The 26,951-nt window shown below is 50.9% G+C and overlaps 3 protein-coding genes across 3 annotated transcripts; 2 read left to right on the top strand and 1 right to left on the bottom strand.

The window, feature by feature from the left end:
* Nucleotides 1-19: 19 nt before the first annotated feature.
* Nucleotides 20-4,984, top strand: FICD (FIC domain protein adenylyltransferase). The gene is made up of 3 exons (XM_071572485.1): nucleotides 20-60; nucleotides 740-1,050; nucleotides 2,502-4,984. The coding sequence occupies exons 2-3, from the start codon at nucleotides 771-773 to the stop codon at nucleotides 3,575-3,577; spliced, it is 1,356 nt and encodes a 451-aa protein (XP_071428586.1). The 5' UTR covers nucleotides 20-60; nucleotides 740-770; the 3' UTR covers nucleotides 3,578-4,984.
* SART3 (spliceosome associated factor 3, U4/U6 recycling protein) lies at nucleotides 3,651-23,204 on the bottom strand. Its single transcript, XM_071572484.1, has 19 exons — nucleotides 23,002-23,204; nucleotides 22,068-22,194; nucleotides 21,182-21,286; nucleotides 19,834-20,018; nucleotides 17,927-18,032; nucleotides 16,702-16,826; nucleotides 16,120-16,275; nucleotides 15,003-15,141; nucleotides 14,241-14,348; nucleotides 13,741-13,818; nucleotides 13,482-13,540; nucleotides 12,428-12,537; nucleotides 12,076-12,188; nucleotides 11,586-11,662; nucleotides 11,035-11,200; nucleotides 9,885-10,333; nucleotides 9,045-9,197; nucleotides 6,682-6,872; nucleotides 3,651-6,457 (listed from the first exon to the last, which is right to left on the bottom strand). The coding sequence occupies exons 1-19, from the start codon at nucleotides 23,167-23,169 to the stop codon at nucleotides 6,277-6,279; spliced, it is 2,796 nt and encodes a 931-aa protein (XP_071428585.1). The 5' UTR covers nucleotides 23,170-23,204; the 3' UTR covers nucleotides 3,651-6,276.
* A 527-nt stretch (nucleotides 23,205-23,731) lies between these two features.
* ISCU (iron-sulfur cluster assembly enzyme) lies at nucleotides 23,732-26,379 on the top strand. The gene is made up of 5 exons (XM_071572486.1): nucleotides 23,732-23,839; nucleotides 23,926-24,039; nucleotides 24,175-24,285; nucleotides 24,880-24,958; nucleotides 25,381-26,379. The coding sequence occupies exons 1-5, from the start codon at nucleotides 23,756-23,758 to the stop codon at nucleotides 25,473-25,475; spliced, it is 483 nt and encodes a 160-aa protein (XP_071428587.1). The 5' UTR covers nucleotides 23,732-23,755; the 3' UTR covers nucleotides 25,476-26,379.
* Nucleotides 26,380-26,951: the final 572 nt, after the last annotated feature.

Here is a 26,951-nt window from a genome sequence, read left to right on the forward strand (position 1 = left end):
GCGCGGGAGGAGGGGCTTGCGTGGGCGGGGCCGCTGTGGCCGAGAGCGGCGTCGGCGACGGTGAGGGGGACACGGGGGGACAGGAGGGGACATGGGGATGCAGGAACGGGCTGGACAGGAGGGAACACGGGGGGGACAGGAACGGGGAGACAGGAAGGGACACGGGGGGGACAGGAACGGGGGGACAGGAGGGGACACGGGGGGACAGGAAGAGACATGGGGATACAGGAACGGGCGGGACAGGAGGGGACACGGGGGGGACAGGAGGGGACAGGGGGGGACAGGAGGGGACACGGGGGTGGACAGGTGGGGACACGGGGGTGGACAGGAGAGGACACGGGGGTGGACAGGAACGGGGAGACAGGAAGGGACACGGGGGGACAGGAACGGGGGGACAGGAGGGGACACGGGGTATAGGAATAGGAGGGACACGGGAGGGACAGGAGGGGACATGGGGGCGACAGGAACGGGGGGACAGCAGGGGTCATGGCGGGGACAGGAGGGCAGCCGGGTATGGGGGCACGGGGGGATCTCCGCAGCTCTGCAGGAGTCTCTGACCGGGCCCGGGAGGGGACGGGGAGCTCCTCGGCCCGTCCTGCCCCTCGTGTGCCGCTGTCACAGGGACAGCCACGTGGATCCCCCCGGGAAGTGCCGTGGGGTGGCGGGGCCGGGGCCGGGGTCCTGGCACAGCCCTGCCGGGGGCACGGAGCGGCGGCCACAGCCCTGTGTGTGTCCGCAGGTGGCAGCGCCGGGCCGGGGATGGAGGCAGGATGAACCTGGTGGCCATGGCGACGGAGCCCGAGCTGCAGTGGGTGGCCCTGTGGGTGCGGGCGCGCTGGGCCGCGGTGCTCGTGCTGCTGCTGAGCTCCACCGCGCTGCTCCTGCTGCCCCTCGGCGCCCTAGAGGGCCAGTGCCAGGCCCTGCTCAGGGGGCTGTCCTTCCTGAGGGGCAGGCTGGGCCCCCCGGCAGTGCCCGGGCTCCCCAGCACCGAGCTGAGCGTCACCTCCCGCGGGCTGGAGCTGCTGGTGCCCAAGGGAAAGGCCTCCCCAGGTAAGGAGGGGCTGGAGAGGGGCCGGGAGGGAGAGCAGGAGGGGGCTGGAGCATCTCTGTGAGGAGGAGAGACTGAAGTGCTGGGCCTGGTTGGGCTGGAGAAGGGAAGGCTGAGGGGGGATCCATCAATCCACATAAATATCTCACCAATCCACACAAATACCTCACCAATCCACACAAGTATCTCATCTCACCAAACCACACAATTGTCTCACCAATCCACACAATTATCTCCAAGGGCTGTCAGGATGGTGCCAGACTGTTCAGTGGTGCCAGTGACAGAACAAGGAGCAATGGCCACAAACTCAAACACTCCAAGTTCCCCTTCAATATGAGGAAGAACTTCTTTCCATGGAGGTGGCAGAGCTCTGGAACTGCCCAGGGAGGGTGTGGAGTCTCCTTTCTGCAGACGTTCCAAACCCGCCTGGACACGTTCCTGTGTCACCTGCTCCAGGTGACCCTGCCTGGGCAGGGGGTTGGACTGGATGATCTCCAGAGATCCCTTCCCACCCCAACTATCCTGGGATTCTGTGAGTTTTTGTATAAAACAACCCTAACATGGAGATGTCCCCCCGTTCCTGAGCCTCTCCTGCAGCCCAGGATGGGAGGGACACCAGACCATGCTGGTGAGAGCTCTCACTGCCACCTGCACTGAGCCCCAGCTGGAAATGCCCCAAGGTGGGGCAGGCCCTCTCCAGGCCCTGACTGCATTCCAGGGCCCTGTGCCAGCGTTCCCTCCACACCACTCTCTCTCTCCAAGGTTTTTCCTCGTGTTTTCAGTACCAGTAAGTTCTGCTGAGGAAACCAGAACACAAGAGAGGTGTTTCAATACACAGGAACCTGGGATATGTGGCATTACTCCTGGAATCCTGGCTGGCCTAGAGCAGCCTTTAGGCAGAGGCAGGAGGTTAATTTGGAAAACACTCAAAGGAACTATTATGATCCCAGCACTGTATCTTTGTTTGCATTAAGGCTCTTACTGCTGGGAAAATGTTGGATAGTTCAGTGAACAAACAGAAGTGATGGGAGCAACCACACAACAATGTGTTAGAATTTCACCTAAAATAATGCCAAGATTTTTTGAGACACTGTGTCCTCCCACACAAAGCAGTTTGGTGGCCAAAGTGAGTTTGGCTACACAGCTTTGGCCACCCTGGGCCTGCCGCTCACAGGTCCTGCCTCACCACACTTCCTGCCAGGAATGGCTCTGCTGTCTCGTGCTTAGCCTGGAAACGTGGCCTAAACCTCTGTGGGTGATAACCCAGCAGAGGCTGGAACACAAACTCTGTTCCAGTTCTTAGAGACTGGTTTTGTTTAGTTTTTGTATCAGTGAAAAAGGATGGTCATAAAATCCTGGAATATCCCAAGGTGGGAGGGACTCATGGAGTCCAGAGCTCCAGAGGTTTTCACTCAAACACTGCTGTTCTCTGACCCTTTCTGTTGCCCTGCAGAAGTGAAGCTGGAAGCCAGGGCAGCCCTGAACCAAGCCCTGGAGATGAAGCGCCAAGGGAAGCGAGAAAAGGCCCACAAACTCTTCCTCTATGCCCTCAAAATGGACCCGGACTACGTGGATGCCCTGAACGAGTTTGGGATCTTCTCTGAGGAGGAGAAGGACATCCTCCAAGCCGACTACCTGTACTCCAAGGCACTGACCATCTCCCCCCACAACGAGAAGGCTCTGAGCAACCGGGGCCGGACGCTGCCCTTGGTGGAGGAGATCGACCAGAGGTACTTCAGCATCATCGACAGCAAGGTGAAGAAGGTGATGGCCATCCCCAAGGGCAACTCAGCCCTGCGGCGCGTGATGGAGGAGTCCTACTACCACCACATCTACCACACGGTGGCCATCGAGGGGAACACGCTGACACTGTCCGAGATCCGGCACATCATCGAGACGAGGTACGCGGTGCCGGGCAAGAGCCTGGTGGAGCAGAACGAGGTGATCGGGATGCACGCGGCCCTCAAGTACGTCAACACCACGCTGGTGTCGCGCATCGGCTCCGTCACCATCGCCGACATCCTGGAGATCCACCGGCGCGTCCTGGGCTACGCCGACCCGGTGGAGGCCGGGCGGTTCCGCACCACACAGGTGTTCGTGGGGCACCACATCCCGCCGCACCCGCGCGACGTGGAGCAGCAGATGCAGGAGCTGGTGCAGTGGATGAACTCGGAGGACGCCATGGGGCTGCACCCCGTGGAGTTCGCGGCGCTGGCGCACTACAAGCTGGTTTACATCCACCCCTTCGTGGACGGCAACGGCCGCACGTCGCGGCTGCTGATGAACCTGATCCTGATGCAGGCGGGGTACCCGCCCATCACCGTGCGCAAGGAGCAGCGCGCCGAGTACTACCACGTCCTGGAGGTGGCCAACGAGGGCGACGTGCGGCCCTTCATCCGCTTCATCGCCAAGTGCGCCGAGACCACGCTGGACATGCTGCTCATCGCCACCACCGAGCACGCCGTGGGCCTGCCCGGGGCCAGCGCCGGCACCGCCGGCTGCCGACAGACCATCCCCGTCAAGACTTGAGCATGGGGGATGCACTCGGAGCTCCAAGTCACTCAGTGTTCCTGCTGGGAAGTAACTGGACAGGAGGTGTCACTCTTTAGCATTTCCTTTATTTAAAGTGTCTTACATTGGATTAAATTAATATAATTTATTTATATACGTTACGCCGGGATGGAACGTGCCCCGCTGGTGGTGGCTGTGCACTAGAACTTGCTTGTGCTGCTGCAGGGAGGTGGGGAGAGGTGCAGGAGGAGCTCAAAAACACAAACTAGAATTTAATTTCTCCTCAGAGTTAAGCTCTGAGCTGCTTAAATCACAACACCGGCAGTCACTGCCATGTCTGACTTTGGCAAGGAGCTGCTTGGCTAAGTCTAAACTAAGTGGGTTTTGTGTTACCTCCTCCCTATTCAAAAACACCCCAAAACACCCCCTTGGGGGAACAGCCCTGTCCCAGCTGTCAGTCACACAGGCACTGGGCAGGAAGGAGCCTGGACTCCAGTTCCAAGCCATCTCTCCCCTCCCAGATCTGTTTTCATAGCACTTTGCATGTTTACTTTCAGGTGCCTTTCCTGAGGCCAGTTTTGTACAAGTGGGAAGTGCTGAGTGTAGGATTACAGGTGGTGGGAGTGGAACAGGAGGAGAAATGCTCTGACTTACTCACTTGAGAGGGAAGGAGTCCCTGGTGCTCCCAGGCCTCACCTCAGCAAGCAGAAGCCCTGGGAAAGCACAACTGTCCTCAGACATTTCAGTTCAGGGTTTAAAGGAGCTTGTGTCTGCAAAGCTGTGGGCAGAAAAGCTTGTTAGACATAACCAGGAGACACCAGCTGTGCCAGTTTGATAAGAATGTGTACAGAAAACCTGCCAAAACCTTCCGTTTCTTTCGTCTCACAAGGGAACTGTCACCATTAATCACAGGGTCACGTTACTGCAATAAATGCGTCAGGAATCACTCGAGGCCTCTGTGCTGCACTGGCAGCTGGTGCAGCACCTGGAAACTGCTGAGCAGTTCACAGAATCACTTGGGTTTTTTTAAGGTAAAAACACCCCCAGAAAAGCTCCCTTCCCACCACCTTGGTCCAAGTTCAGAGAAATTCCATTTGAAAATCCCAGTTCAGGTGCTGTTAAGCTTAACCCCTTTACAAAAGCTGTTAAGACTGTCCCAGACCAGGATTAATCCTTTTCCCTTTAAACTCTCTTACCTGCCAGGGAGTTAGGACACATTTTATACAAGCAGAAAGCAGGATGAGACTGGGAGTGCTCCTGATCACTGCTGCCAGGGAAGGCAGGCAGGGGGTGGGGAAGGGGGTTCTGTCCTTACAAAACGTGCTTATTTTTGTTGTGCAACCTGAGTACGAATAAAATCTGCACTTTACAGCTCTGGGGGGAAAAAAGTGTTATTTTAGTAACAGATTAATAAACTATTTTAATATTAAAGTCTCTGTTTGGAATAGGTTTTCTCAGCACACTTTGCTGCAGTGAATGAAGGAGTTGAGGAGGTGGAAGGTCCGTGGTGCAGATCTTGGCTCCCTCAGCCCTGTGACATCATGAGCAGACTCACCATTTCAAAGTAAAGCCAAGTGAAATCAGCACAGAAAAGAGTGTTTATTTGCAGCAGTGTTTGTGTGGTACAGGTGAACTTGGTGCTGGGTCCCCCCTCACATTCACCCCTGTGTGGTGACTTCCGGAACAAGCAGGAATGTTTCTATCCAAGATCATCCCATATCCTTGGAAAGTCTGAGGTGATTATCAATTTCAGGATGTTCTGAGCAGACAGAATGAGCTGCTGGAAGGTATGAGTGACACTATCTGGGCACACTTGAGGTGCCAGAGGGTAAGTGCAGTTCCAACACCCACAGTTAAACAAAAGCAACAGTATTTATAGAAAACCTTTGAGAACTTGAGTTTAATAAACCAAGAAACATCAGCTTGCACTTCACAGTTGTACAAAACCATACAGAAACCCACCTGCAAAGGACACATGAGCTAACTAACAAAACCAACCAAAAATATGGTCCTGAGCAACAGCACAAACAGCATCATGGGAAACAAAAACTACCAGATCTAAGGATTAGCCCATGACACTCAAAAATAATCATCTGAATGTCTTTTACAAATACACCATATAAAAAAACAGGTCAACTGGAACAGAACATGAACTGAATACATATATATGTGTATCTGGGTATCTACATATACACACATATGTATAGAAACTCTCCCAATACTAAAATAGGCCATAGTGGTGAAGTTGGAGCATCTGCCATTGGACTCTGCATGGAAGGAGGTGACTGTCCCTGCGTGCGTGGGGCTGGGGGGAAAATGGGCTTGTGGCCAGAGAGAATGTCTACAGTCACAATCTGAGCTGCCCAGTGGGGCTTGCCAAGGGTCTCACGTTGCATCTCATTCGTTAATGAAAGAGAAATTGTTGGACAGTACTCAAAAAACTCCAAGCTGGTCAGGAAATATTTCCCCCTTCATTACCCTCAATATGAGGAATCATAGAACACCATTTTACCAGAACAAAAGTATAACTCTTTGCTCTTTTAGAGGAAAACCCCCTGGGTTTGTGCCATCCTACACTGATCCCATGAATGCAGCAGTCCAGAACAGTATTTCCATGATTGTGACAGGCTTTCTCTCCTTGCCAGCATAAGGACACAACATGGCTTCCATAAAGGCATTTCACATTGGACCAGACCTGCTGATTGCTCACTTTTTGCTCACTTTTTCAGTAGCATCTTGGCAAAATCAGCATTGGACATCTTTTTAGGCTCTGCAGGGGGCTCAGATGAAGTTGCTGGTGAGTTCTGGACCATCCCATTCTCAGCCTTGGCCACAGGGTTGCTCTGGCGCTGCAACGCTCGGGGCATCATGGACAGCTGTGTCCTTCCCTTCCCTCGCCTGCAGGGCAAAAAAACCTCCCATTTAAACACTCTTTGGCTTGGGCAAACAACAAGGACTTTGTTCATTAGGAGGAACACTCACTTAAATGTTATTCCTGTCATTTGTTCCAGTAATAAGCAGTGCAAAGCTTTCAATGGGTGGCACAACAACTCCTAAATCCCAGTGCCCAACAACCCCCGTGTTCCCTGGCAGGGCCAGGCCTTGTCCCAGCCCACACTTACGCTCCAAACAGGTGCCGTGATGCCAGGGGGGCCCTGCCAGCCTGGGGGGCCTTGCCAGCCTCGGGGCCCCTCCGCAGGGGGGGGTTGCTGATCATCACCTTGATCACGTGGTCCTTCACTGTCAGCCCGTCCATCTTCAGCACGGCCTGCGAGGCCTGAGCTTCGTTTTCATACTCCACATAGGCCAGGCCCTGGACAAGCAAAACAAACAGGCTGTGTCAAAACATCACAGAATTACAGAATGGATTGAGTTGGAAGAGACCTCTGAGATCATCAATCCAACCCTTGATCCAACTCCACTGTGATCACTCCGTGCCATGGGCTGGTGATCACAGTGGGGTTGGATCAAGACGTGGTTGGATCAAGTCGTGGTGGATTCTCACCCAGTGCCACATCCAGTCTCATCTTAGACACCTCCAGGGACAGAGAATCCACCCATTCCAATGCCTGATTACTCTGGAAAGATTTTTTTTCTGATCTCCAACTTCAATTTCCCCTGGCAGAGCTTGAGCCCGTGCCCCCTTGTCCTGTTGCTGAGTGCCTGGGAGAAGAGACCAACCCCCACCTGGCTGGAACTTCCCTTCAGGCACTTCTAGACAGTGCTGAGGTCACCTCTGAGCCTCCTCTTCTCCAGGCTAAACACCCCCAGCTCCCTCAGCCTCTCCCCTCAGGACTTGTAATCCAGTCCCTTCACCAGCCTCGTTGCTCTGCTCTTCTTTTCAGTGTTTCTGTGTCTCCATTATTTTCCCAGGAATTTGGTCAACTGAGAAGGGAAAAAAAGCCCAACAAAAAAACCCTCCAAAACTTAAAAAAACCAACCCCAAACCCCAAAATAGGAAGCTTCTTATATTATACAAAAGAGAGATAATTAAAAACAAAATATGATATAATACATATCTATATAAATGTGGGGGAAAAAACCAAACCAACAACAAAAACAACCACCAAGTGAGTCGCCCACCCAACCAACACAGACCACCCCAGCTCACAAAAACACTCCCTCCAAAGGACACCTGACAAGAGAGGAGAAAACCAACAACAACAAAAAAGGGGGTGCTGCCCAAACCAAACAGCTGTGAAGTGGTGAATGAGACCCAACACCCCCAGCCACAGTGACAGCAGGTCTGCTCAGCACAGGCCAACAAGGGACTGAGCTTGTTACCTCCTACACCTTCTTTTATGCTTGATTTTGACATCAAATGATATGAAATATCTCTCTGGTTGCTTAGGTCAGGTGATGCTTGTCCACTCTAATCTGCACAGACTCTCTGGGCCTGCTGAACTGAGGCCTGGCTAAAACTAAAACCAAAACTACCAAAGAAAATCACACAGAGAGCAAACCTAACTGTGGTTCAGAGCCCCAGTATTCCTCTAAATAATTCTGTTTACAATTTGCACTTCTTCACTCTCATTCATGATGTCCTAATTTGTGGAATTAAAAAAAAGCCAACCCCAAAATCCTATTAAAGTAAATGCAATGAAATACAATGAAGGACACTGGCTGGGAGGCATCACCTCTCCTGCTGTTGTGCTTCCAGATGACATTCAAAGCCTTAAGCTGCATTTTTGGATTATCCACTTTCACAGGAAATACATCAGGTTTTACATAACATTCCCTAAGCACATTTCTGTGTGGTTCAGCCCCAATCCCAGCTCAAACTCAGCTCACAACGTGGATGGCAACACTCAGGGTACATGAGAACACTCATAACCAGGTGCATGAAACAGGAACTGCCCCTGAGGTGGTGCCAAGGGCTGGAAACACAATGTGATACAAGCCCAGCATGCCCAGGATGGCACCTGTGAGCAGGGCCTGCCACAGACACTGCCCCAGGGTCAGGCAGAATTTTGGCAGAGCAGCAGCTGGTTTAGAATCACTTCTTTAACAAGGAGTCATTTATTCCAGGATGGAAATAAATGAACCCTGTGAGAGAGGGGGCTCATTTCTCACTGGCATTTCTCAACTGCAACAGATTTCGGGCACAAAAGCCTCCAGAAACTGAGGAAGGGGAGGATGGGAATTGGTTGCACCAGGTGAACTCCCACCTACTGAGTTGCTCTAAAACCAAATCCTCTGCAGACCTGCAGACACCTGTTTTTACTAAGCTGAAAGTGCTGTAAACATCTTCCCCTCCATCCCATTTTTCTTGTGCCATTTAAGTAGCATTTTGGAAACATTCCACTCTTCCTCTCAGTTGTTTATCAGCACAGACACCCTGGGCTGTAAAAATCCAAGCATTTCCCTAAGTTTTAATGCAAAGCCACAATGGCAATTTAATTAAACCAATTTTTGGTATCCAAACTTCAGGACAAGCTTCTTCTGAAGGATTTCTTGACCACAAGAGTGCATTAAGGATCCCTACCTTGGGTTTCCCAGCTCTGTTGGTGACCAGCCGAATGTCTTTCACATTCCCATGTGCTTTACACAGCTCTTCCAGCTCTTCCTTAGTGCAGGAAAATGGCAAACCAGATATAAACAGCTTATGTTTCTCCAAGGTTGTGCTATACCTGAACACCTGGAGAAACAAAAAGGATGTTAGTTCACAAACCAGTTGGAGACTCCAACGATTTCATATTTGTGTGGTCCAAAACTACCTTAAAGCCATGAGAGGCACCTTGGAAGGTATTCCCATAAAAACACAGGGATACTCTTAAAGACTTGCAAGTAAATGGTTCTAAACATCCATGTCCCCTCCTGCCAGTGATAGTCCCACAATATCCTGGGTTGGAAAGGACCCACACGGATCAGAGCCCAACTCCTGTAACAATATATCTATAATAACATCTTCTTGCTCAGCTGTCAGTGTCTGAACAGTGAATTTTAATGTGCAGTAACTCCATAATGCAGAAAAACACTGACTGGACCCCAATCTCTGGTACAGCCCAGTAACAACCAGTGGGTTGTGCAACAAACGCTGTACAGACCCAACTAAAATGTTCTTCAGAGCTTGAGATGCTCAGGGAAGCACCTGGGCAGGTCACACCACCAGAAATTACCCAAAGTAGCAGACTCCTTCAAGTCTTGAGTAAATTGATGTCAATCTTGGTCTATGATAAAGTAGCAAAGACACAAGAAATCCCAGAAAAGAGTCTTCCAAAGTGGCACAACCTGAATTCCTGGGATGTGAGCCCTCTGGACAAAACACACTCCACCAGCTCCCCTCTGCAGCCCCTCTGTGCAACCTGAACCAGTAAGACTTTACCTTAAAGTCTGGATTCTTGTTCTTGTCCACACATGGAGACACAAACATGGGCCTTCCCTCCACAGCCGCGCGATCCAAGGCCAGGGCGCGGAGAGCGGATTCCTCCTCCTGGAACTGCACGTAGCAGTAGCCCCGGAAGGTGCCCTTGTTGCTGAACACTGGCCTGATCTCTGCCACCTCCCCACAGCCCCCAAACAGCTCCCTCAGCTTGGCCTCGGGCTCGGCCATGCTGTAGGACAGGTTGCTGACAAAAACGGTGACTTTGTCCTTGCTGCTGTCGTGGAGAACTTTGGGCACGTCCTTGCGACTGGCAGAGGCCTTTTCCTTTGGGTTTGCTGCCCCATCTGCCTTCTCAGGGGCACTTCTCCCAAACAGTCCAGTCTCCACCTCCATGTCTTCCTCGGGAAGCACACCATCACCCTCTCCCCTGTGCCTCTTGCTGGGTAGCTCTAAATAATGAAAATAAAGATATTATTAGAAAAAATTACCCCATTTCAACCACTGTTCAAACTAATGTGTCCTCCATTCCCATTGTGGAGCTTGGAGTGTCACTGCATTTGTGGTTCCACATACCAAGTCTTAAAGACCCAAAATAAAAAGATTAAGTAACAAGTAACAGATTATTCCACTCAGACATCTTTAGATAGAAGCAACAGGAATACTCATTCCTTTTTTCAGTCCGTTGCAACTGACAGTTGCTGATTCATGGTCTTTTAGCTTGTGTAATGGGATTTCTTTTTAAAAAAAGAAAATCTAAAAGCTCCCAAAACTCCCAGGGGCAGCAACCTATTAAAGTCTTCTGTAACCACCTTCCCAGAGCTGCTGCAACAGTGAATAACCCATTTTACACACATGGCTCAGCATCATAGGATGAGTCAGAAAATGACTTTTTAAAAAAATGAAGTAAAAAATATTTCTTCAAAATAAGAAAAGCCTAGAAAACTCTACAAGTTCTTAAAAACATGTTTCTGTTGGTTAAAAATCTTGCTTTCATTTTATCCCCACAACAAAGCTCTGACAGAGCGGGAAGCCCTGAAAGCACAGCAGCTCTGAAGACACCAGTGACGGGAACTCCTCATCTTCCTCCAACCCTAACCAGCAATAACCCTGTGGCCAGAGGTGTGAATTTTAAGTTTTATTTTATTTTTACCTTCTTCTTGCCCCCACTCCCCCTCATCCTCCTCCTCTGCCTTGCGCTTGTCTCCAGTCCTGGCTCTCTTGGCCTTTTTGGACGCTTTCTTTTCCGCCCGAGCCTGTTTTCGTTGCTCAGCTTTCTCCTCCTCCTGCTTTGCCAGAGCAGCTTCTTTCTCAGCAGCCTACAGAGATGTAAGATTTACTTATTAATTATTTTCTAGTGACTGCAGATTGCAGAGTGTTTTCTGGAGCACTGAACCCAGAGGGTTTTCTCCTGGGCTCCAGTAACCATAGTACTGATGGGAACATCATTTAAAGCACATCTCAGTTCTTTGCTCTTACAGCTTTCCTGGAGTGCACATCACTCCTTTATCCACCCAAAGGTCACAGGGGGAATGATGCAAAGCATCAAAAGAGGTTGTTAACCAGAGTTTTAAACTAAAAATCGATAGTTCTGAGGCTTTAAGACAATTCAGGCTGGAAAGTAACATTAGAAATCTGACATTCAGACAAGCATGACCTTAATTGAGGTGTATGAACTGCCTTGGTAGCTCACAAAGCTCTAACCTTTGCTCTTTGTTCATTAACTCGAGCTAATCTGTTCTCTGTTTTTTGAACAGCTGCATCCCAGTCTTCCAGTGTTCCTAGAGGATAAAATGAAAATTAATTAAAAAGCTCATATTTAGCTCTCTCATCATTCCGAAATACAATTCTGGAAACATAAGAGTGATTGTATTCATGGAAATTGTTCTTAATATTAACCATTACACATGAAAGTTTTAACTAGAATGAGGAGATTCAAAGAACTAGGAGCCAAGCAAAGCAGAACCCTCTCACTTAGAATACGACACTCCAAAAGGGCATGGGAAAATCCATGAATTTCAGCAGGCTCCAAGTCAGGCCAGAACAGAAAGGAAGAAGAGAGAGCTGTGTGTGAAAGGACAGTGAGCACAAACACCGGCTCAGAATTCACTCTGTGCCATCACACACCAGCCAGGCTGGGTAAGACCAGCCGAGGTGCAGGCAATTAATGACCTCCTGTGAGCCAACTAATTACCTTCAATCCTCTCCAGGGTGAGCAGCACCTCGCAGACGTGCTCGGGGTAGTCGCTGGTGCACTGCACGGCGCGGTGCAGGGCCTTCCTGCAGTGCTGGGTGTCCCCATGGGCCCTGCAGCAGGGACGGCACTCAGGGGCCACACCTCACACACAGCAGGGCCACAGCACAGCTGCTGCACCCCTGCAAACCTCCTCCTCCCTCCCCAGCAACCCCCACTCCTGGAATACACGGCAGATCTGCCCCAGGAACCTCCAAACCCAAATGAAGCAAATCCGTGCTAAGCTAAGCCTTGTCTCACACAGAGCAGGAAATGAGAAGGGAATTAACTCTCCCCCCAGACATGCTCTTACCTTTCAAGGTTATAATACTCCAGCCACATGTTTGCATATTTGGCATTTCCTTTAGTCATAATGTTGTCCCAGAGCTCTCTGGCTTTCTGCATGTTGTTGCACAGGCGGGCCTGGAATGGAGCCCCGGAATACTCAGCACCACTTGGGACTGTTTGTTCAACACCACTAACCCCAGCCAAGGGAAGGGCACAGATGATGCAGACAGACCCAGGAACACACACCTGATCCTCAGATCAATCCCACTCCTCAGTAATCCTTCCCTGCCCACCTGGTACACCCATCTCAGCTCTGGCTCCCACACACATTTCATTTTGGTCATTATGAAAAATATGAGGCAGTTGCTACTCTGAGTTTTTCCTTTTGGTGTTGATGAATGTACCTAACAGAGCACTGCAACTTTTCTTGGACTTGATAATCTCAGAGGTCTTTTCCAACCCAATCAATTCTATGATTTTGGGATTCTCCCAGACTGAGAGCTTGCTCTGTGTTTAGGGAGAGAGGGAATGGATTAGGAGACCCAGTGGGATTCACCTGCTCTGACTCTGGAGGTCCACGAACACACCAGACAGGTGACTGAGAACTGCTTTAGCATAACCTCAATGTACCTGCTTCTCCCTCCACTAATTGGGCAGGAAATGAAATAATTAATTCAGATTCAGGCCCACACTGTTCAGAGGATCACAATGCCCAAGAGTTTGGTGGCCCACCCCATGCATTGTGCCAAGAGAAATCACAGCACAGGTAACAGGATTTATCCCAATTCCTGTGAGCCTGTGGAAAAGGATGGAATATAAAACATCCACATCCACATGCAGTGACTGCACCAGCACACTGAGAGCTGTGCAGAGCAGGCAGCACTAAACTGGGCAGGACTCAAGAAAGTTACACTGTGCTGGACCAATCCAGACACAAGAGTGGAAGAACAAAGATTTACTCAGTGAAGCAACCCAGCCAAAATTCCAAAGTAGGAAACAATTGCATTCCCCAGCTGCAATGTTAAAATTATCAATTTTGTCCAGTTCAGTGATTTAAATACAGCAGAGAGAAACATCACCTCGACTCTTGCCCAGTTCTGCATGATGGTGCAGGAGGGATCTCCACTTTCACTGAACCCTAGGAAGAAAAGGAAGAAAAACAAGGACTGTTGGCTGTACTTGGCTCTTGGAAATCAAGTGTTTCTTAAACAAGTTCTTCATGATTTGGACCTTTCTTCAGACATTCAAGACCCCTGAAGACAAGTTAAACATTGTGTGGAGAACTGACCTTAAATTGTTTTGAACAAGGCAAAACAAGATACTAATGATTTAACTCACGTTCTTCTACTTCTTGTTTCAGGTACTCCACAGCACGTGCAAACGCAGAGCGCAGCTCCTCCAGCTCTTTACTGGAGTCTTTACAGAAAAAGAGAAAGAATTGCCTTAAAATAATAATGAATTTCAATTGCCCATCCACTAAAACCTCTTCACAACCGCATGATTTTACTGGGTAGTGGAGGGAGATTAAATTTATTACTTCTTATTACTGCTATTGTTACTTAAATTTATTACTTGAGTAAAACTCACCACATATAAAAACTATTAAGTAACTAAAATATAAGGCAGGGCAGTGTTGCAATAGCACAATCTCCTCTGTCAGTGAATAACTGACTTAAACTACCTAAATTCTTATGTTTTATAGACTGTAACTGGCCAGAAAGTAACTTTTGGGAGAGATGAAAATACTGTTAATTTTTAAAAAAAACAGTAATGCCTCTTTTTCAGAGAAGAACACAGGCAACAATTTAGCCACTTATTCCCACATTGATCATACAGACCTTGTGTAAAATCCACCCTTCTTCTCAGGTAATCCAGATATGCCTGCCAGATCTCTACATAGTCTGTTGCCTGAATAAAACCTGCATTCAGAGCTTTTTCAAACATTTCTGAAAGAAAACAGGGAAAAAATCCAAACACAATTACTTTCCATCATTGAAATGCACAGCAAAAAAAGATACACACAGATTGGTTTCTAGAACAGGAAAAGACAAGGAATTCTACATAGTAAGATGGTTTAGGAGGTGGATTTAAAGCCAGGATGTTCACTGTGAGTTGCTCTCTGCTTGCTCCGAGCCTGCAGCAGGTGGAAACAAATCCTGCAGGTTGGAGATCAAAAAAACTTCTCTCCAGAGAGAGTAATGAGGCATTGGAATGGGCTGCCCAGAGAGGGGGTGGATTCCCCATCCCTGGAGGTTTTTAAACTGAGATTGGCCATGGCACTGAGTGCCATGATCTGGTAAAGGGACTGGACTTGGACCAAGGGTTGGACTTGATGATCTTAGAGGTCTTTTCCAACCCCAAAAAAAACCCCAAAACAACAACAACAAAAAAAAACAAAAAAAAACACAAACAGAAAAAAACCAACCAAAACAAACAAAAACCCAACAAAGACAAACACAAAAACAAAACAAAAAAGCAACCAAACAAAAAAACTCCAAAAAACAAAAAAACACCAACAAAACAAAACAAAAAAAAAACCAAGTCCCATTTGGCACAGGTTATTCAGGGTGCAAAGTTTTGCTGAGATGGCCTTTCTTTACCAGAAATGCTGCTGTGCTCCACCCTGTGCCTCTCCATGGCCAGGAGGTACCTAATCCACAGCCCAACTGTCCAGGGGCAGTTCCTCACAGCGCGGTCGTGGGCAGATAAAACCAATTCCTTCACTTTCAGCTGCCGGTCCTGCAAGAACCACACAACAAGGGGCAAGTTCCTGTCAGCCAGGACAGACACTTGAGCCAAATCCCAGCTCTTTAAAAAAAAAAAAAGCATTTTTACTTTATATTTGGAAAGCTGATATGGGTATTTTAAATTCTATATTCCTAAAAATCCAGGGAATGCCTTCAAATGAGCAACACAAACAGGAACCACCAAATCACTGAGGTGCTTTCTGCCAATGAGATAAATATAAAAGATACAGAATAAATTTCCTACTGGTCTTAGAATGTTAAGAAAGAAAGAAAGGATATGAAAGGAAGATGGAGCACACACGGCCTACTCACATAATTACTCCATAGGTTGCACTGCCATAACTGAAATCTGAATTGCAGTACGTTTTTCTTAAATCTATAGGTTTTGGAACTTATTTTTGTTTCAGTTCTTTCCTCTCTCACTCTTCTGTTCTCTTTGGAGATCTTGAAGAGTAAGAGCAACTTAAAACTGAAAGACTTAAAAAGATTGTTGTTCTGTGGAAGAAATGCTGTCTCCAGCTGGGAAGATAAAGAGATGATGGGGCAACTGGGCCTGGATGTGCCTCCTGCAGGGAGTCCCCCGATCCCTTAATCCAGTCCCCTTCTGTCCTGCCTCTGGAGCTCAGGAGCAGTTTCAGACTGCACTAACTAACTCCATGGAAACACAGGCTGAACATCTGGGTTTACTTCAGTGCAGCTGGAGCTCGATGCTCAAAGCATTTAATTCTGCAGAGAAAATACACAGCTAGAGGGAAAAAAGTTAAGAAATGCTCACCTGAGTAATAAATACACCTCTAAAAACCAGGAGGAAAGCAAAAGTGAGGAGAAAAATCAGTTTCTGGAGGATTTAAAGACTAAAGGACAGGACTGAAGTAGAACTTATCAGCTGCCTATCAGCCACTGACATTGAAAATACCCCAAACAAGCCAAGAAAACAGAAGTGCAGACACTTGTGGGTGCATTTCCTCACCAGATAGTGGTTGTAGCGTGCCCAGAGATCTGGGACAAGGCAGTTCTCAGCCAAAGCCCTCTCGTAGATCAGCTGAATGCGAGCTGGATCACCTGCTTTCATTTCAAAATCAATGTAAGCTTGGTATTCTGCCAGCTTTGGTGTTTCAGCACCCAGCTGGGAAACAAACAGGGAGACAAAGGGTTAAACTCTGAAATAATAACACACAGTTCACACTCTCTGCAAAATTTTACATGATTTGCCTCTAAATATCAGCAACTTTTCATTTCCACACACTCTGAACACCACTCTGCTCTGAAACCACTCAGGTTCCTATTTGTTTTTCCTCAATGCTGGAAAAAACAGCTGGAACACTAATGTGGCACCTTAGGGTGGCCTGACACACTCAATTTATTCAGTAATTTCCAGTATTCCCAGTTGAGAGGCTCCTTCTGCCTCACACTGCTCACAGCTGAATGAGTCCCTCAGCAACACTCAGCTGCTTTATCTCTGGGACAAGAAAAACTAATAAATTTGGGGAAAATAGTTCATCCCAAAGCAATTCACTCTTAGTTTAAAGGAAGGTGTAAGTAGCAGCATTACCAGTGCCTCTTCATAGGGTTTGTACTTCTCCAACTGCTGCAGAGCCTTTTTGTAATTCTTTATTGTTGCTTCTGGAATTGGCTCTTCTGACCACTCCTCATATTCAGCATATGAAGCCTCCATATCTATTAGAACAGACAAGAAACCCCATCAATAATGCACTTGTGGGACTAAAACCATCAGATTTCAACCTATGTTTGGTTCTAACACACATTCCTATTTTGATTTATATAATATTTCTAATAAATATTTCTTTATTTATCCCCTTCTGTTCTTACCTGTCACACTATTGCAGCTTAAAGGGTTCAGACACCTCACCTTATAAAGTGTCCTACAACAAACTCAGGGCAAGTTAAATTAAAGCTGGAATTAGAAAACTAAAGTGGCAAAATTTTCCCCAAGGCTTTAGAAGAAAGAGAACATAAATCCTTTCTATATGGAAATAGCCAAAGAACTGTGCTTGACTTTCTCCTGAGAGCAAAGCAGCAAGAAAAGGGACTCAGGAGTTTAAAATATGAACTAGAGAGAAGGGAGAATTCCAACAATTCAGCTGCCAGAAAAACTCCCCACCAAGGTTTTTATGCTGAAATCCTCATTTCTAATGGTCACATTTGCCCCACCACTTGCACTTTAACAGCTTCAAATTATGCTCTGAAGAATCAGATAGACAAAGTTTCAATAATATGAATAGTCCTGATCCAAAGGGATTTGTGCCTGATTCATGAGGGACATTCCTCATTTCTAGTGGTCCCATTCTGTGCTCAACACCTGCACTCTAGAAAGTTCTGAGCTATCAGCAAGTGCCAATAACAAGGACAGTCATGATCCAAAGGGATTTGTGCCTCATTTAGGAGGCAAATTCCTCATTTCTAGTGGTAACATTCTGTGTTCAACACCTGTACTCTGAAAGTTCTGAGCTATCAGCAAGTGCCAATAAACAAGGACACTCCTGATCCAAAGGGATTTGTGCCTCATTCAGGAGGCAAATTCCTCATTTCTAGGGGCCAAATTCTGTGCTCAACACTTGCCTTTTGGTAAGTTCTCAGCCATCAGATGGCCCAAGTGCCAATAAATACGAACACTCCTGACCCAAGGCAGCTGTGCCTCCCTCACGAGGCCAACAGCATCAATTCAAGTGGACACAGGAGCTCTGGCTGCCCCTTGGGAGGCTCCACCACCAGCACTGCCATATCCCAGCTCAGCCCTCCCTCCTCCAGGCCCTTACCCAGCAGAGGGATGCCCAGCTGGCGCCGGAACAGCGTGTGGATCTTGTCGAGCTGGCTGCACAGCACCTGCTGCTGCTCCGGGGCCGGGACGCTGCCAGGGGCCGGCTGCCAGGGAGGGAAAGCACGGGAATGGCATCAGGGAGCAGCTCTGGCACAGTCATGGCCTGGGCACAGCCAAGGGAGTGCCAAGCCCACCCAGAGGGACACACGGACACAGCTCGGCTTTGGCTGGGACAGCCAAACCTCGGAGGTGGCTCCGCTGGTGAAGGGGGAAAGCATTCCTGACTGGAAGCTGATATAACACAGGGGAGAAGAGCAACAAGGCTGGTGAAGGGACTGGATGTGGCACTGAGTCTCCTCTCAAACACCTCCAGGGACAGAGAATCCACCATGTCTTGATCCAACCCCACTGTGATCACCAGCCCATGGCACGGAGTGGGATCACAGTGGGGGCTGCATCACAGTGGGGGCTGCATCACAGTGGGGGCTGCATCACAGTGGGGGCTGCATCACAGTGGGGGCTGCATCACAGTGGGGGCTGCATCACAGTGGGGGCTGCATCACAGTGGGGGCTGCATCACAGTGGGGGCTGCATCACAGTGGGGGCTGCATCACAGTGGGGGCTGCATCACAGTGGGGGCTGCATCACAGTGGGGGCTGCATCACAGTGGGGGCTGCATCACAGTGGGGGCTGCATCACAGTGGGGGCTGCATCACAGTGGGGGCTGCATCACAGTGGGGGCTGCATCACAGTGGGGGCTGCATCACAGTGGGGGCTGCATCACAGTGGGGGCTGCATCACAGTGGGGGCTGCATCACAGTGGGGGCTGCATCACAGTGGGGGCTGCATCACAGTGGGGGCTGCATCACAGTGGGGGCTGCATCACAGTGGGGGCTGCATCACAGTGGGGGCTGCATCACAGTGGGGGCTGCATCACAGTGGGGGCTGCATCACAGTGGGGGCTGCATCACAGTGGGGGCTGCATCACAGTGGGGGCTGCATCACAGTGGGGGCTGCATCACAGTGGGGGCTGCATCACAGTGGGGGCTGCATCACAGTGGGGGCTGCATCACAGTGGGGGCTGCATCACAGTGGGGGCTGCATCACAGTGGGGGCTGCATCACAGTGGGGGCTGCATCACAGTGGGGGCTGCATCACAGTGGGGGCTGCATCACAGTGGGGGCTGCATCACAGTGGGGGCTGCATCACAGTGGGGGCTGCAGTGGACTTGATGATCTCAGAGGTCTCTTCCAACCCAACTGAGAAGAGAAGAGCAACGAGGCTGGAGAAGGTACTGGAGCACAAGTGCTGTGGGGAGAGGCTGAGGGAGCTGGGGGTCTTTAGCCTGGAGAAGAGGAGGCTCAGAGGTGACCTCAGCACTGTCTAGAACTCCCTGAAGGGAAGTTCCAGCCAGGTGGGGGTTGGTCTTCTCTCCCAGGCACTCAGCAATAGGACAAGGGGGCACGGGCTCAAGCTCAACTAGGGGAAATTGGAGATCAGGAAAACATTCTTTCCAGAGAGAGGAATCAGGCATTGGAATGGGCTGCCCATAGAGGGCATGGATTCACCATCCCTGGAGGTTTTTAAACTGAGATTGGCCATGGCACTGAGTGCCATGATCTGGTGATCAGAGTGGGGTTGGATCAAGGGTTGGACTTGATGATCTCAGAGGTCTCTTCCAACCCAGCTGATTCTATGATTTTATGATTTTGTGTAAGCACAAATCCACTTACTTATCAATCAAACACACAGAATGGCTGTCCCAGAGCAAAGGGTCAGTTTTTAGAGCTGGAAAGGAACAACTGTGTGACAGGACAAGCCCTTGGCTGGGAGGAGCCAGCCCAAGGTGGCTGCAGGAGCTGCTGCCCGGCCTGTGTGGGGTGGCAGCCCCAGGAATGTCCTCACCTGTGCAGTTTCCAGGATGGCATTCTCAAACTCCCTGTAGGCCTCCCACAGGGCAGTGCCCTTGGTGACGTGCAGCCCCACCGCCGTCAGGGCCCTCTCAAAGATCGCCCGCACCCTCTCGATGCCGCCCTCCTGCCCGATGCCCCCGATGGAATACTGGGCATATTCCAGCCAGATCTCGGGACCTGAACAGGGGGAGCAGAAACACAACACTCACAGAATCACAGACTGTTCTGAGCTGGAAGGGACCCACGAGGATCATCGAGTCCAACTCTTCAGTCAAGGGCCCACACAGGGGATTGAACCCATGGCCTTGGCATTATTACAGCCAAGTTTTAACCAGCTGAGCTGATCTCAGGGTTTTTAGCTCATCTCCTCAAAGATAACATTTACAAAAGGCAACTCTGCTTCCCAAACACCTCATTCACTGTGCATAAACAGACTAACATATGATAATTTGCTTTACTTTCTTTTCTTGTTTACCTAATGTAGTAAAGTTAAAATATTGAATTCATGCTGCTGGTTCAGCAGAGCACTGCAGTTTTCTCCTGAAAGGATTAATTCTTGTGGCTTTACTGCCCCTGCCTGTCACCTTTGCTACACAATCACATCAGGGGTGGACCAACGCCCCTTAACAGCAAATTCACCTTTCCTGAGCACTTGTGCAGAGCTGGGACCACAAAGCTGCCACATTCCTGAATAATTCAGATTGAAGCAGCTCCTTCTTCTCTTTCCAGACTCCTGAACTCACCTGATCAGCATCTCCTTAAGCAGCTGAGCCCAAAGGTGAGGAGGAGGTGGGGAACAGGGTTGGCTGCCTGGCACCAATCCCACCACCCACTCCCCTTCAGGGACCCCCAGGTGGGGATTGCCCAACCCACAGATGTTGGATGGCACATCTGGGCACCAGGAGTCCTTCCAAACCCCAAGTGCAATCCAGAAGATCCAGAGGATTCCCCCTCAGTCCTTCATCTCCTTTCCTTCTTCCTGAAGGATCACCAAGCCCAGCTAATTTCACTGATGTGACATTTTGGAAACAGCTTCTCTGAGGGACTTCCCTCCTTGTTCCCAACCCTCCACTTCCTCAGGCTTCACTTTTCCAGCCCCTCATCCCAACACTCAAAGTTTGCAGTTATTTGGTGCTTTATCCCACAAGTTCTTAAGCTACAGCAGCTCCTGAAAAACAGAGACACCCAACACCACGTCCTTCCCTCACATCACTTCACACTCATGTTTTTGATCCAATTTCTGCATTATAACAGAAAAAGCAGCTTTTCTACCAAAAAAAAAAAAAAAGCCCAATCTGGCTGTAAGACAAGACATTCCACAGCACTTCTGAAGCACTTACAGATGTAATCCTTGACAGCTCGTTCAAACAGCTCATAGACCTTCTCCCGCTCCGAGATCTCCGAGGCCATTTTTATCTCATCCTTCAGCCAGTCCAGCCAAATCTCTGACAGGAAAACATTGAGAACAAATCCCAGATTACACGTTACATCCACTTGCTGAGTGTTTTTAGGAGTTTTCAGGAACAGAGTTAAAGCCAGGCAGAAAGTAAAGGCAAAGAAAGGAATTTTAACTTCCATGATTACTCATAATTAATTTAAAATAAAAGCTGAGTGGAGACTTTAAAAATTGGTATTAAACAAGCAGCTTTTTATTAAAGGGAGAAGTTGGAATTTGTCAGCACCTTGGACAGAGGTTCAGGATGTACCTGGAACCAACCTGTGCTCACACTTGTGACAGTAAATGGCTTTGGAAACTGTGAGTTTTCACAGACACAGAAGGAAACATGGAATGGTTTGGGTTGAAGGGACCTTAAAGATCATTGAGTTCCACCCCCTGCCACGGGCAGGGACACCTTCCACAGTCCCAGGTGGCTCCAAGCCCCATCCAGCCTGGCCTTGGGCACTCCCAGGGATGGGGCAGCCACAGCTTCTCTGTGCCAGGGCCTGCCTTTCCAAGACTAAAATCCCACTGGCAGAGCAGCCTCTGCAATACTGACACTGTCCCTGTGTTATGAGTAGAGGAAACCCCATCCCCAGGGCTCACACCAACAGGGAATGAGTTTTGCTGCCTGTATAGGAAATGCCACTTTATCAGGATTTTTGGCTCTGGCTCCCATTCCCTGCCTGAGGGTGCCTAAGCCTGCCCTAACATGTTATTTCCCTACTGATGCAGCATTTCCCACGGGTCACTCTGGGGCTGTGAGAGGAGCAGGGGGTGCTCAGTACCTTCAGTGAGGGGGAAGAGCTCGCTCATCTTCTGCCTGGCCCTGCGGAGCTTCACCAGCTCCCCCTCCTGCCTCAGCAGCTTGATCAGGTCCAGGTGACAGTTATAGTCAAAGGCATTGATGGAGAGCTTGAAAAACAACAAAAAGTGATTTTAAAACCGCTGCTGAACGGCAGACATGAAAAAATCAGGATATAAATCATAATCTCCTCAAGTGCTCAGACCCAAAACAACAGAGCTGTGCCAAACTTCACTTTTGTTTGTGAGAGTCTCCTGGTCACACACAAACGTTTTTAAAGAACAATTCCAGGTTTAAAAGGGCTTTAGGTTAAGCTCAATACTCGGCTCACGGCTCCGAGCCCCAAAGGGCATGGCCATAAATCCCAGAGCACGGCAGTTTCCAGCGGCAACACACCCGAACAGAGAGACTCTTTCAAGAGCCAAATCATGGAATATCCCGGGTGGAAAGGGACCCCTGGGATCAAATCCAGCCACTGGCCCTACACAGACACCCCAACAATCCCCCCTGTCCCTGTCCCAACACTCCTGGAGCTCTGGCAGCCTCGGGGCTGTGCCCACCACCCTCTGGAGGAAGAATCTCTCTCTAAAATCCAACCTAAACCTCCCCTGACACAGCTCCACCCATTCCCTGGGCCTGTCCCTTCTCGCAGAGGGAAACACCCTTTAATTCCCTCAAAGGCAATAAATCCCCCCCAGAGGCGGCCGAGCTGTTTCAATGAGCACAAACCGCGCGCTGCGGCTCCGCTCTCTGAGCTCCCTCGCGAAAAAACACCCCAAACACTCACACTCCAAATACTCGCGGCATAAAATCACGGAACACCCGCGCTAGGACAGACCCGCAGGAACCACGTTGTGTCCTGACACTTCCCAGCACCGACCCGGCGGCTCCGCTCCCGCCACACCCGCCGGGCCCACCTGCTCCTCCAGCCGCTGGATCTCGGCCTCGTTCTCCTTCTCCTCATCCTCGCCGTCGCCAGAGGAGTCCGAGTCGCCCTCATCGTCCGTGTCACCGCCCGACTCGGGGTCTCGCTGCGGGAGCCGCTTCTGCTCCTCCGCCGCCGCCTCAGCCGCCGCCGCCGCCATCTTATGCAGCCCCGCTCGCGGCGCGCCGCTCTCCGCCATCGCCGCGGCTGCCCCCGCGCCGCCCGTGCCGCTGCCCCGCAGAGCCGCCGGCCGCGCCGGGCGGGGAGAGCAGCGATCCGCAGCCCGCAGAGCCCCGCGCTCGGCCGCGCACCGGCACCGGGCTGCGCTCAGCGGGGCGGCGGCACGGCCCCTAGTGTTGCGGAGCGCGGCGCAGGCAGCGCCCTGGACACCCCGTCGTGCGGCCCTCAGGGGGCCTCCGGGCGGCTCCTCGGCGTGCGCAGCGCGTCTGGGCCGCCATATTGAGTGTGGCCGGCGCGAGCCACACGCGTGTCGCGATAAACCCCCTGTCGCGACTGAAACAGCGCTTCCATCCTTTAATTATAATTTATATATACATATATATTTATCCTTATTGATCGTTTCAGCCGCACCGCCAGGCCCCCCCCCGCGCGCGGCCTGCAGCGCTCGCCCCGTCTGTGCGACGAACCCTCGGCGAGGGGGCGTGGTCGGGGGGCGTGGCTTTGTGGGCGTGGCCTCCCGGCCGAGGTGATAAAGGGCCCCGCGCGCGGCCCCGCCCGCAGTGAAGATGGCGGCGCTGAGGGCGGCGGGGGCGGCGCTGCTGCGGCCCCGGGCAGGGCCCGCCCCGCCCGCGGGGGGCTACCACAAGAAGGTGAGGGGCGAGCGGGACGCGGGGGGGCCGGGAGGGGATCTGGGGGGGAGATCAAGGTGGCACTCGGTCACACGGTGCCTTCGCAGGTGGTGGATCATTACGAAAACCCGCGCAACGTCGGCTCCCTCGACCGCAACGCCAAGAACGTGGGCACCGGCCTGGTGGGCGCCCCGGCCTGCGGGGACGTCATGAAGCTGCAGGTGACCTTGGGCACCCGCTGTGGCACCGCGGGGGCTGCGGCGAGGCTCAGGGCTGCCCGTGTGGCCTCGGGGACGGCGTGGCCTCCCCTCAGGCCCGCCCGGCCCCGCTGCTGACGGTTCCAAATGTCCCCGCAGGTGGAGGTGGACGAGAACGGCAAGATCGTGGACGCTCGGTTCAAAACGTTCGGCTGCGGCTCGGCCATCGCGTCCAGCTCGCTGGCCACCGAGTGGGTCAAAGGGAAAACGGTGAGGGAGCCCTGGAGGAGCTCCAGAGCTTCACCCCCGCCCGTGTTCCCTGTCGGCGTCACACGGGAGGCGCTGGCCAGGGAATCCCAGCGCTGCTTTGTGCTGAGGCTTAGCAGGCAGCGACTGTTAGGGTAGAGTTGCCTTTTTCCCTCAGAGAGGTTGTAAAAGCCCTCTGTGAGCAGCCATTCCCCCAAGGGCACCACTAACCCATGTCCCCAAGTGCCACATCCACACGTTTTCTGAACACTTCCAGGGGTGGTGATTCCACCAGGGAAGTGTCTTGTGCAACAAGCAAAACCAGGCTGATGGCAGGGTCTGGAGGCAAGTTTAATTATGGAGAGGTTTTAGATCATGTAGATCTGTTTTTCTGCCAGCAGCAAATGCACTTGGGTGTTGAGACAGAGGATTGGCAGCTCAGGAAGTGACAGTCTGTGACACTGGGGTGTGTTGGTTCCTCCCCACTCAGTCAGATTCCTTAATTCCATCATCCTCACTGCCCTAAGATGTTATTCCCTGGGGATTAAACCCTCTTAGCAATCCCTTTCCAGCCATGCTGTACCTGCCAGGACCCCTGACCAACCCCCTGTGTTCCAGGTTGACGAAGCGCTGAAGATCAAGAACACAGACATTGCCAAGGAGCTCTGCCTTCCCCCTGTCAAACTACACTGCTCCAGTAAGTAACCCCGGGGGGTTCAGAGGGATGCTCTGGGAACACCACAGATGCCTTTGGATGTTGTTTTCCAAATAGTTTCTGCACGAGGTTGGCCTAAAGAGAAACTCAGCTGTTTGGATTTCAGGTTTCATTTAAGAGTTTTCAGATCTGTTTAACATTTTGGAGTCTGTAGCTCAGCAGACTCATAATAAATGCTCAAGTTCTGAATTATATTACCTGAAACTGTATTATATAAATTCTTATTACATGGATTCAGTGTTTTGTGGATTCAGTATTAGATGGATCCTGGTCAGATTGTGCTTCCAAGATCCGGCCTGTGCTGCCTGCCCTGATGGTCACTGCTGCCTGCTCTTGTTCTTACCCCACCTCTTGCCCTAAAATCCTCCTTAATGATGCTGAGAACCCCTTTGTTTGGTTTGCAGTGCTGGCTGAAGACGCCATCAAGGCTGCCTTGGCTGATTACAAACTGAAACAGGATCCCAACAAAGAATCCGAGCAAAAAGCCGACAATGCCTGAACTGCCACGGAGCTTTCCCTCCTCCCTCCTCCCCTGGCAGTGCCACTCCCGAGCTGTAGCAGGACCCTGTGCACTACTCGAGCTGTAAGATACGCACAAGTTACGCACAACGTGTCCCTGTGGTGTCCCAGGGCTGGGATGGGAGGCCTGTCCCTGCTGGAATGCCATGGGAAGGCTCTGCCCTGGAGACACCGCCCCCTGGCCGGTACTGGAAGGGCTGCACTTTCTCTTTTTAGTTCTTTGTAGGGGAAGATGTCTAGTTTTGCCTAATACTTTATGGAATTTGGTGGGAAGCATTGCCTTGGTGTGTGTGTGTGAGAGAGAGCTGCGCTGGGACGGGAGTGGTGTCGCAATCCTGGGCACCTTCCTGTGCTTGGAGCTCTGGCAGCTTCCACCAGGTGCCAAAGGGCAAGTGGTGGCCAGGAAGCACAGAGCTGGTGGCTTCCACTCCCACCCTGTCACCACTTAGTTTTTGAGGCTCCTGTTAGAGAACAACTGGAATTTTGAGGTGTTTTCTCTAAGAATTCTGCCTTCACACTGGCCAAGTGCTCTGTTACAGCTGTAAATCCTGGGCTAAGGGAAGGTGGCCCTGTCCAAGGCAGGGGGTTGCAACTGGATGAGCTTTAAGATCCCTCCCCGTCCCAACCATTCCAGGATTCCATGAAATACACCCTCTGACTGGAACCCAGTGGGGAACAGCAGAGCTGGGACATGGAGCTGAAGGGGAACTCTCAGAGTTCCTCTTTTCCAGGAGACTGTCTCCAAAACAAGCAGAAAACACACTGGAAAACTTCACATCATTAGCTTGTAACCCCCTCAAGACACTGCACTTCCCTTTTCCCTACTGAGAGTGTTGTTAAACATGTAAATCCACGTTTAAAAAACAATGGCTCATTCTGATACATCTTGGCACAATATTTGTCATTTTTAACACACAGACCACGTGTTGCTGCTGTGGTTTTCCCTCACAAGATCCCTCTTGTGGTACCTCTGCTCCTGCCAGCGAGTGCCACACTCCCAGGGAACAATCCTGCTGTTTCCCAGTTAAAAATAAATCGGGGAAACTTCAGACACCCCCATCTGCTTTGGGGCAGAATCAGCTCTGTGCTGATTCCAAAGGGAAGGCTGTCCTGGGGCAGGGAGATGTGGACACAGAGTGACCTCTCCCGGGGCTGGGACAAAACAGGGATCTGGGGCTGAAGGGATGCAGGGATCTAGGGAAGCAGAGAGTGGGGATGTGCTGCTTTGGGGGCAGAACAGCCTCTCACCTTCCAGGTGTCCCTGCCCGAGCAGCTGCATCCCGGGGCCGTGGGACACGGTCCTCCTTCGGCTCCCACAGCTCCTTCTTGGCCCGCCCTGGTCCTCCCACAGCCCCATCTCGGCCCCCCCGGCCCCAGCTGTGGGGACAAGATAAAGGTTTCTTGGAAACAGCGTGTGACGTGCAGATCCGGCAGCGATAGCGCCCTCCCTGGTGAA

The sequence above is a fragment of the Pithys albifrons genome, chromosome 17 (genome assembly GCF_047495875.1).
Source record: "Pithys albifrons albifrons isolate INPA30051 chromosome 17, PitAlb_v1, whole genome shotgun sequence".
NCBI lineage: Eukaryota > Metazoa > Chordata > Aves > Passeriformes > Thamnophilidae > Pithys > Pithys albifrons.